The sequence below is a fragment of the Chelonoidis abingdonii genome, chromosome 20 (genome assembly GCF_003597395.2).
Source record: "Chelonoidis abingdonii isolate Lonesome George chromosome 20, CheloAbing_2.0, whole genome shotgun sequence".
Taxonomy (NCBI): domain Eukaryota; kingdom Metazoa; phylum Chordata; order Testudines; family Testudinidae; genus Chelonoidis; species Chelonoidis abingdonii.
The window spans coordinates 22,754,053-22,764,708 of NC_133788.1; the positions used below are offsets into that span (position 1 = coordinate 22,754,053).

Sequence of the window (10,656 nt, forward strand, 5' to 3'; positions counted from 1 at the left end):
AAAGAGGAAACTGCCTTTTAAATTGTGGCAGTTCAGTGAGGGGGGAAAAAACGGGTTTTAACAATTAGCTAAGTGTTTTGCTGGTTTATGGGTCTCTGGGCCACGAATATTTTCTGCTTCAGAACCTGAACACCATTTGTTTAAAGCTGAATTTAATTTTTCTTTTCAGATCCCAAAAGGATAATCACTTACGATGAAGCCATGGAATGTCCAGATCAATGAAGGTAGCAGGACAAGACTACCTGTTACAACCTTTCTGCAGCGTGATGCTGTTCACAGGGGACACAAGGCTTTTATGCGCCTTCTAAATCTTCAGTGCAGCAGAGGAACCATAACTAGAATCACAGGATAATATATACAAATTATATATAGTTATTTAAAAAATGGCAACTGAAAGTAATTAGACTTCTTAAGGAATCTGAAAATTTATTTCAGCAGACTTCACACGTGATTATTTAATCTCCGGTACTGAATAGGTTTTTTTAGTTTTTTGTTTTTTGTTTTTGTTTAAAGAGCGAATGCAAATGATTAACGAATACAGACTCAGTTCACAAACCTGGTTCTAAAGTTCCTGCTGTCATCAACGTGGGCAACAGTGACTGCTGGAGAGGCATTTCCACTTTACAAGGTTTCTGTTTCTTGTTCTGTGACTGTACTAATGGCAGGGAAATTGGGATGTTTCACCATCCTTCATCTCCCCTTCCCCTTCACCTCCTTTTCGTTTTATTTTGTTTCACTTTGAACCCTGTGTGAATGCTGGAGAAACACCTTGAAGTTTGCAGGGTTTCCTTTTTTCCAGAGAATATAATCTGCATGTCTTGCCAGGAGTCAACCAGCCCATCAGGTGCTGAGAAAATTGTTTTAAAGCATCGTTCTTCTGGGGGGAAAGATTGTAATTCTGCAGTTCTGGGATACCGAGTTGACAACTCCAGTTACATTTTGGACTATTACAACTGAAGCGCTGTTTCACGAGTGTCATTTTAAAAGACAACATGCAAAACAAGCAATTGGTTTAGGCATTTAATATGGAAAAAACCCTGTTCCCACACTTTTATGCCATTGTATCACTGGGAGCAAAAAAAATATATATATACATATATATATATCTCCTGCTATCAAATGTAGGTGCTTCATATTTGCTCTGTCTGTCTCAACACTAAATGTGCTTTTTTCCTGTTTTCACTGAAAACCTGAAGAGAAATTGTGTTCTGCTAACTTTCACCCTTCTTCAATTACTTTTTTCTCTTTAGGAATAAGTTCTGAAAAAAAAAAAGAAAAAAAAAGGAAAAAAGAAAAAGGAAAAAAGAGAAAAAATCTATGGGAATCGTAACCCTTTTCCATTTGTCTCTGAAAGCAATGGATGAGGGAATACTGTCCCAGCCATTGGAAATATTCTTTTATATTTTAATGCAGTCTGTGTATTTCTGAGCTCTTTTGCTGCTTCTCATTATAGCTCTATTAAAATATATTTTATTACAAGAGCAAAATGGGGGGTGGGGGAGGAATGAAAATTAAAAAAAATCAAAACGAAGGAAAGCTTTCTGGCAATAGCAGAGAAGGCGGAAGAGTGGAGGCTCCAATTGTGTAATCCATACTGTCGCGCTGCAGCTTGTGTGAAGCATGTTAAAAATGTGTTGGGGGTTGGTTTTTTTGGTTTGTGTGTGGGTTTTTTTTGTTTTGTTTTTTTGGTGCAAAATTCCTGGGGTCCAATGTAAAACTGATCAGTTAATCATTAGTGAAACAAAACAAGTTTTCTGGCCTATCCAAATTCCATACAGACACAACTTTTAAATATTCTTGTATGTTGACAGCTGAGTGTTGGCTAAAATATTTGGGCGTTTAGATTGACAGGAGTTAGCATCTGGTAAAATCAGACTGGACCCCATGGGGTATTAGGGGACAGAAATAACCCCATTACTTTTGCCTACTCTTTGTGCTTAGATGTATCTACTCTTTATTTATTTTTTTTTAATGAAAATAATTAGGTATGTAGCATGCATTTTTTTTAATTGTTTCATGCTTTTATTGAGGTTGTTCCTGAATGAAGCTCTCAGGTTCATAGTGGGACAAGAAACTTTAATTTTTCCTGTACCTTTTTAAAATTGTTCGCTTTCTGCCATGCTTAGTTTTAAAAGTATAACTGTGGATTGCCTCCTCCATTTTATGTATTATACTATATATATAGTACTATAATATATATACTATATATATAGTACTATAATATATATACTATATATATAGTAATAACTTACTGTATCAGTCCAGGTTCAGAAACTTGTGGTTGGCCAGTTGCGGAATAGTTCTATTTCACCTATAAACTGTATCACCTTTACAGGTGTTTGTAACTTTCAAATGTACAATATGTTTACAGATGTGCCTGCATCTAGTCCTCCCAGTTCCTATTTTTTAATTCTGTTAAGTCTCCTGACTGCTTGCCAAAAGTTGGAATCGCTGTTGGTTTCTCTGTGAAAGAGAACTGATGATGCATTCTTGAGCTTTAAAGTGTTGAACAAACTGGAAAATACGACTTAAAAGTTGAGGCGAAAAATGTTGCTGTTTTTTTAAAAATCTTTCAGGTCAATAGCAAAGTCTCTAGTTTGTTTTACAGGCTTTAAAGTTCTGCTGTATATTTATTTGCCTTGTGTAATCACTTGCCACCTTAAGGGCTGGATTCTATATAAAAAAGCCGTTTTGCTTGCATGGGGTATAAAGCTGTGCTCCCCACAGCATCTGCTTTTGGGGCTGGATGCAAGAGCGGAACAGCAATATCTTTTAAATGGAATCTGACCCTTAGAGTTTAGAAATGTCTTAGTCTTGCTGAATATTGAGGAAACTCAACTTAGCTAATCCAGTGCATCTTTCAAATAATGAAATAAGTTCTCAAAAGAAACAGAATAAAATAATCTTTAAATGTTTGTTCCTCCGGCTTTTACTCACATCTTGTCCCTTTGCTAGGCCCATTGGTATTTGACGCAGAAACACCTTCTACAGTTCTCTCCATTGTGTTTCTGAGCATCTCATTTCTTAAAATATTTCACCATCTGCCTCCTCCACTCAAAAGCTCCATTGGTTGTACCATTGGCTTTAAGCAGTTAGGAAATTCTTTCTGCGAGCCCTGTAGTTCCAAGTTGCTAACAAAGGCAGTATTTCTGGGCAACAGAAACTTGGGATAAACTTTATTGCCTAGGGACAGGCAGGACCATGGAATAAACTTCCTTTGTGCTGTTTTGTAACACTTAACCCTCTCTGTGTCTGGAGTCTTTCTCCTTAAGTCCTCACACAATTCTTTACTGAGCACTTATTAAAAAAAAATCTTAAGAGTTAATCTGTTTTCTGATTACTTTTGTGTAAATTTATAAAAACAAATTCAGCTCTTGTGTTCCTGCTCGCTCTCTTGTGTTCCTGCTCGCTCTCTTGTGTTCCTGCTCGCTCTCTTGTGTTCCTGCTCGCTCTCTTGTGTTCCTGCTCGCTCTCTTGTGTTTTCCTTGGACTCAGAGTATTAGTACTGTAGCATAAACCAAATACAGCCTAGAAAAGGTGCCACCGTCTCCCGTTCTGGGGGCTGAACACGGTGTGGGGTGCATGCAGGGAGGTGGGACTGAATGAATGTGCGTGCAAGCGTTTTATTCCTGTTGGGAGAACGAACTTGGTATTTATTTTTGTGCCATTTGTTTTTATTACACTGAGTGAAATAGTTTCAAACAAAACCCTAAAATACATGTAGTATTGGGAAGTGGCACTAAGAATGAAATCATGATCTATTTTTTTTAATAGCTATGAAGATACTAATTCAGGTTAAAGGCTTCTTTTAACGTTCTCTTTTGATTGTAGGCCCTATGAGTCAACCCACTCCTTACCCCTCCCCCTCCCCTTACCAGTGAAGTTTTATATTTATTTGACTATTCCAGCACAAGAGGTAGGTGGGTGCGCGCGCACGCACACACATGTCCTCTTCCTTCTCCTGACTAAAATCTGAACCCCACCACCACCTCTCTCCTTTCCTCATCCCCCTAGTGGCAGGTTTCCTTGGGGTGTTAGCTGTAATGTGTCTTGCACAAACGAAACCTGAATGTGTACCAAAATAAACACGTGGCTGTTTCTCGTTGGTGGACTGAGGTGTGTGTTTTGTCCACTCCAAGGAATGGCTTAACAGTTGCCCTGTGTTTCCTCTTCCCTCCTGTGATGGAGATGTCTGCCCTTTCATTCAGACAGCACTGGCCTCTGTGCTCTCCTCATCTGGTATCCCATCAGACTGACAGCTGTGATTACTCTCAAGTTTTTGATTTTGTATTTGATTTAAAACAAAAAAAAAGTCCCAGCTCAGTCATTTGGGGACCCTGATTACAGCTGCAGAAGCCAGTTGCCTAGCAGATCTGGTGTGCACCTTTGAGAACTACCTGTGTAGTGTAGATGGCTTCTGGTTTGTCACTAACCCATTTTGAACCATAAGTCTGACTGTTTGCCTTCTTTAATTGCTGCAAACGTCTTTTTTCAATATGGAAAAGACAAACCACAGCAAAATGGAGCTGTCATGTACTTAGCGGCTGGGGAAGGGGACTAGAGAGAGCAGGCCAGTTCTATCACAACAAAAATCACTTTCTGCTTTGAGAAAATAACTCCAGAGAGAAGGAAATTGTCCTCTCTAACTTTCATAGGCAATTTGTGTTTTTCTACCACTCCTTTCAAAGACCAGGATTTTGATGTAAATGCACCTTCGTCGTTAACAGCTGCTAAAAGGTGGTGGTGGTGGTAGTAGGAACATTTCTTGATGGTAGCATGGCAGAAAGTTGTTACATGCATAATTATTGCAGGACAACTTGTACTTGGCTAATAGTGTCTATGTGTTAAGGTCTTGCTCTTTCTGGTAATAGCATTTTCAATAACTCGCTCCAGTGTCTGGTGCTTTCAGTCATCCTATCACTCGGATGTTTTTGTACATGTGTAGTGTTCACTTTCGTTACCGAGGCTGTTTACAACGGAGGAGGTGAGCAGCATTAGGAGAGGAGAGAGCAAGGCTAAATATGATTCAAGCTGCTACAAGAGTTTTTGTGCACAAGGCAAGATTCACTTGATGGTTGCAAGAACTTCGCCAACCAGTGTGGTGTGGCTGAACCAGGGAATGGTGGGGGAGTGGATAGAAATCCTGGCTTTTGGCACCGTAGGGTTAATGGAAATATGCCTACCCATGTGAAAAAGTGAAACCAGTTGAGAACCATGAATCTGGACTGATGCAAAGGATTGGAAAATCTCCGGCTCCTCTACAGACACGCTGCATTACAGAGCTTCAGAAATTTGCCCAATTTGTATTACATCACCAGGGTAAAGCTGGCTGACTTATATCCTGTCTAAAGTCCTCAAAGCTGTATAACTTAGCACCATGACACTAGAGGTAGTGGATGTCTGAGGCAGCACAGGAGTGTTGTATTGCGTGACCTTGTATTCAGAGTGTAATAATTCCTCAGTGATACGCTGCTAGGATTGTTGAGTTGCTGTTGTGAAATGGAAATCTCATTAAAGGAACAGAAGTCATAGCTTCGCTTTCCCTGGGGGATACTGAGTTGTATTTATCACTGACTGTTAATCAGAAAACTTCACTTGTGTCCAGAGTTCTAAAGCCATTTTGTAACATAGCAGTATCCCTTTTCTACAGCCTTATTAATAAGTTTAGTAGCTTCTTTAAAAAAAAAAAAAAAAAAAAAAATTCCATTTCTTTCTGTGGTATGAGCATTGTATACTGCTAACATATGAACGTTCAGCAAATCTCAAACTTGCAGTTTTTCCTTAAAAACTCTGCTTTTCATACAGTCTTTCCTCAGGTGCTAAATAAGGGTTCCAAAAAAATTGATACTGCTTTAGGAGTTTCTGCTTTATTCCTAAAATACCTATTTTTTTTGCTTAGGTGTTATAAAGATTCAGTATTTTAACAAGAATGTTTGTTTTTGTTTTAATATATAAATAAGAATATGCCTCTTTGGTTTGGTTTTATCCCGTTTGGGCCTATGTTAGTCTCCTTTATCCTTTTGAGAAGGACTTTCTTGTGACCTTGAAGACATTTCATTAAGTGTTGCGTTTAAGAATGAATCTACAGTTGTTCACGTCTTGGATTAATGCTACTGCTGCTATCAGTAACTCTGAAAATCAAGAATGTGATGCACTTTTTACATGACCATATAGTTCTTCTAAGGACCGTTTGACCCCTCCTGTAACACAGCCACTAATTCTGAGGGTAACCTAGGAACTGAAACAACAGGGTTTGGAAGATGAGCGTAACTAATTTTGGTGCTGAACCACCTATGAGGATTACTATGCAATGCAAGCGAAAGAAAACTGTTAACTTCAAAGAACACTGTGTATCATCCCTCCCTCAGACTGCTATTGGAAAGTGGTGCAAATCCCTGAGATGTCACTTTCTCTTCCTTTTTGGCTGGAACAGGGAATACAGCTAAGGGTAACCTTAGGTCAAAGAAATCTAGCTGAAGCATGTTCTGTTTTTTAGCCATGTACATCTTTGGAAGGAAAATGCTGATGGCTGCGAAATAATGTTTTTAATGCTTAATCTCAATGTGAAATTTCTGGCGAGGATTAACCAGCAGTATTAAATCATCTGACCTTTCTAGCCAATGGCAGCTCTGCTTTCCCAAAGTTGTGAAACACTCTTACTTTTGCCTGATGTCTTCTCTGGCTGCTCTCAGGCTGATGGGGGGGAGCCCAGCTGGCATCTGAGGTTTGCTGTCTTTTCCCATGTTCCACTAGTGCAGCGAGACCTTGAGATTGGGGTCTCTGCTTTATTTAGCTACAGAACAAAAATGTGAATGATTACAAATAAATGAAGGCATACGGGTTAGTGAGAAGGAGCGTGTCTGGTATAATGGCACTGGCTCACTTGACAGACGCACCAGAGCTATTCACCTTTGTGGTTCTCAGCCAGATCACTCGCAAGCCATGCACTCCTGTTCTGCAGGAGAGCTTGCATGCCGTTAAGTGAGAGATTGCTGGAGGAACAAAAGGGAATTTACTTGATCTTTCTGTTGTAGAAAACCTTTTTTAAAAAAAAGTGGGTAGAAATTTTTGTAGGGTGAGGGAAGAATTGAGGGGTCTGAAATGGTATGTGATCATGCTTCTGAAACAAGTCAAACTGCAATATGTTAGGTAAATATAGAACAGTCTTCTTCATTAGCTTCTCAGCACTGTATTTTTTGTTAACCGGTTAATATAACGTGCCCTGCATGCCTATTTAATTTAAAAAAAAAAAAATGGTCAAACTCACCAGTGATTTGTTGTGGAGCTTTGCATTGGTAATTCTGGGCTTCTCACCCTCTTGTATGACATAACGAACTCCCCCTTCTGCAATCTGGGATTGGCTATAGTTCTCAGTAACGAGCTGGATCAGCATAATCTTAAATTGACTGAATAGTGGCTGTTTTACAGGCTTGGGGAGAAATTCAAATCCTATGATATGGCACCTTTCCTATCTGAACGTGACCCATATTTGTGTGTAAAGGAACCCTGGCTTGCTGTTCTTCCCCTGTTAGCAAAAGAAGGTGGTGTAATGCTTTGTCTGCAGAACTGGAAGGTCTGGAATCAACTACACTCTGGAATGCAGGTTTTCTGCAGAAGCTGAAAATTCCATTTACTGGGCGGGATTTTCCTCCTGTTTTTTTCCCTCCTTAAGTTTTGTAAAGGAATAAAGAAAATGCACCTTGCTTAAAATAAAAAGAAATGCTTGTTTGCAACCATTGACTCAGAATATTAAACTGTGCAATTCTTGTTTTCTCCATTTCTGCAGCTCTCTAGATTCAGTCTCCCCAAAGTGATTTTTTTCTGTTTTTAAGCCTCTCTGTATTTCTGCCACTGTAAATGTGAAAGCTTGCTTGCGTTACTTTTTAGAAATGCATTTTGCACACTCGGGTTTCGCCGAAGCTCCATGGAAAGGTTAGTCCTAAGCAGATGAATAAAGCTATGCACATGTTTTGGAAGTTTAATTTGTGTCTCATTACCAGAAGTGACTTATCTGTTCTTGTTTGCATTCTTGTGCTATCATTGCATACGTTGGCTTTCCCATCTCTCTGAGGGTGTGACATACGATGGCAGTTCTGTGCTATCAGTCCACTAGCAGAAAACTGGTGCTTCTTTTAGAAGCCTGAAGCGGGGGAAGGGGTTGTTTAAAAGCCTAATTTAGAGATTTAAGTAGTAGGGAGAAGGGTGTGGTGTGTCATTTTGCTGGATATATCCCTTGATATCATTGAGCAAATGTGTCCATTCTGTTAAAGACATGACTGGAGGTGTTACCTCCAGACTAGCTGAGAAGTTGCAGTGTGGGGGAAGACTTACACTTGCTGTTTTTCAATCCCGTTTGAAAGGACAGCTCTGATTATGGGATATTAACTTGAAACTAGTTGAACAACCCATTTGCTTAGACAAGTGTGGGGTGGACTAATTGTAAGCTATGTAGAGGGAAAACAACTTAAACCCGTTTAATCTTTGCCCATAGTGCAAGGCTAGAGACATGCTCAGCTGTTCTAATTGCTGCATAATGCATGCAATAAATGGGGGACATTGGCCACATTGAAGCTGATGGCAAAAATCCCTTTGATCTCCAGGAAGCCAAGATTTTTGCCCTGTGTCTTTCCTTTTGTTTATGCAGGTGTGTGGCTGCACTGCATTGGTTTGATTGAACCATCTAGCCCAAGCCCTTGCTGTGTAGGAGTGGCTGGATTTCATGTTAGAGACCATATCCCAAACACCTTTCTTCCATGTGCTCCCTTAGCTGTGGCTGAAATGCGTACTCATTTTACAGGAGCTTTTTTTCTGTACAGAACAGGGCTGCTTTTCTATCTGTCACACGTGTACTTACTGCCTTCAGTGGCTCAGGCACCAAGTGGCTTGGAGGCCCTCAACATGTTTACTTAAGGGAATATAAAACCACAATCCCTCCTGACTCTTTCAGTGTTAATGGCACTTTGAAACTCAACTGCATACTACAGAGCCAGACAGTTGGGCTCATACATGTGGTCTCTTGTGGCAGAACTGCAGGAGCACAGCAGGCAGTGTCTTGCATGGATAACCCTGCGCGCGTATATCTGCCAGTCATTCTCATTTCTTTTCAGTTTCCTGGTATGTCTATTAAAATCACAGCAGATCCTGTCTTAGCTGCTCAGGAGCTGAATCACCTCTTCATGTCTAAGAGGGGTAGCCCCTCTCTGTTACCAGTGGGGTAGCTACATGCTACCACACGTAATGTTAAAGGGAGTTGTTTTCTTGTCCTCTTCACAATAATTTGAAATAGGCTAAAATATTGTGTACCCAGCTACAAACGTAGACATTTTCCAGATTGTGGGAAGGGTGGCTAGAGCATTTAGTGTAAAGCGTAAATACCTGCTGTAGCTGTATCTAGTGCAGGCTGTTACAGAGTGATGTCACGGAATGTAAGGCTAGATACTGTCCATGAGCTGTAATGGCAGAATAGATCTTTACTGAAGATGTCATACTTCACACTTTAAATGTTTAAAAAGTTACCTTAATTTCATTTATTCTATATTGCACCAACTGGTCTTCAAAAGTTACCCGAATTTACTACTTTATCAGGAAGAAAACAGAAAATTGTGTAGCTCAAATACATTGACAGACAATAAGTGATGTAAATTGTTGAATAAAAATTTTAAAATTTGTAGCTGTCTGCGTGTTTTTCTCATTCTCTCTTACAGGGTTTCTTTAACAAAACTTCTGGGGCTGGTTACTTGAGTTTTACTCTTGTGCATTGTTATCAGGCAGTGACAAAATGCAACATTGCAGCAATGTTCATAACACTTTATTAGAGAGCCCTTGACATGAAGATAGTGGGTCTGTGGATGTAAGCACAGAATAGAGTATAGAGTTGTCCATTACAGAGCTGCCCTGGTGGGTTAGTGCAAGTGTATCCAGCTGCTACCCAAATAATATCGATTCAGAGATACCAAGGTCAGAAGGGACCACTGGGCTCATCCCGTCTGCCTTCCTGTATAGCACAAGCCAGAGAACGTCCCAAACATAATTCCTAGAGCAGAGCTTTTAGAAAAACATCCGATCTTGACTTCATTGTCAGTGATTGAGCACCCTTGGTAAATTGATCCAATGGTTAATTCCTCACTGTTAAAAATCTTCACCTTATTTCCAGTCTGAATTTCTTGCTTCAGCTTCCAGCCATTGGACCATGTTATACTGCTCTTTGCTAGATTGCAGAGCCCAGTATTGACTATCTGTTCCCCAAGTCAGTACTTAGACTGGGATCAAGTCACCCTGAACCTTCTGTTTAAGTTAATAGCTTGAGCTCTCTGAATCTCGCTCTAAGGCGTGTTTTCTAATCCTTTTAATCATTCTCGTGGCTCCTTTCTGAACCCTCTCCAGTGTATCACCATCCTTCTGGAATGGTGGACACCAGAACTAGGCAAAGGATCCCAGTAGTGGCTGCATCTGTGCCAGAGGTAAAATAACTTCTCTGCTCCTATGCTATTTCCCCATTTATGCATCCAAGGATCTTAGCTCTTTTGGCCACAGCATCGCACTTGGGAGCTTATGCCCAGAATAGAATTCCCCATGCTGTAAGTATGGCCTCTGCCTTCTTTGTTCCTAGATGTGCACATGTAGCTCTATTAAAACACATGCTCTGTGCTTGTGCTC

At 40.1% G+C, this 10,656-nt stretch overlaps 1 protein-coding gene across 1 annotated transcript in view; it reads left to right on the plus strand.

Annotated features, from left to right (window-relative positions):
* Positions 1–9,670, plus strand: part of NUFIP2 (nuclear FMR1 interacting protein 2) — a 30,719-nt gene extending 21,049 nt beyond the window's left edge. The window contains exon 4 of the mRNA XM_032788762.2: positions 170–9,670. Within this exon, the coding sequence (XP_032644653.2) occupies positions 170–222 (53 nt within the window). The 3' untranslated portion in view covers positions 223–9,670. The remainder of the gene's footprint in view (positions 1–169) is intronic.
* The last annotated feature ends 986 nt before the right edge of the window (positions 9,671–10,656 follow it).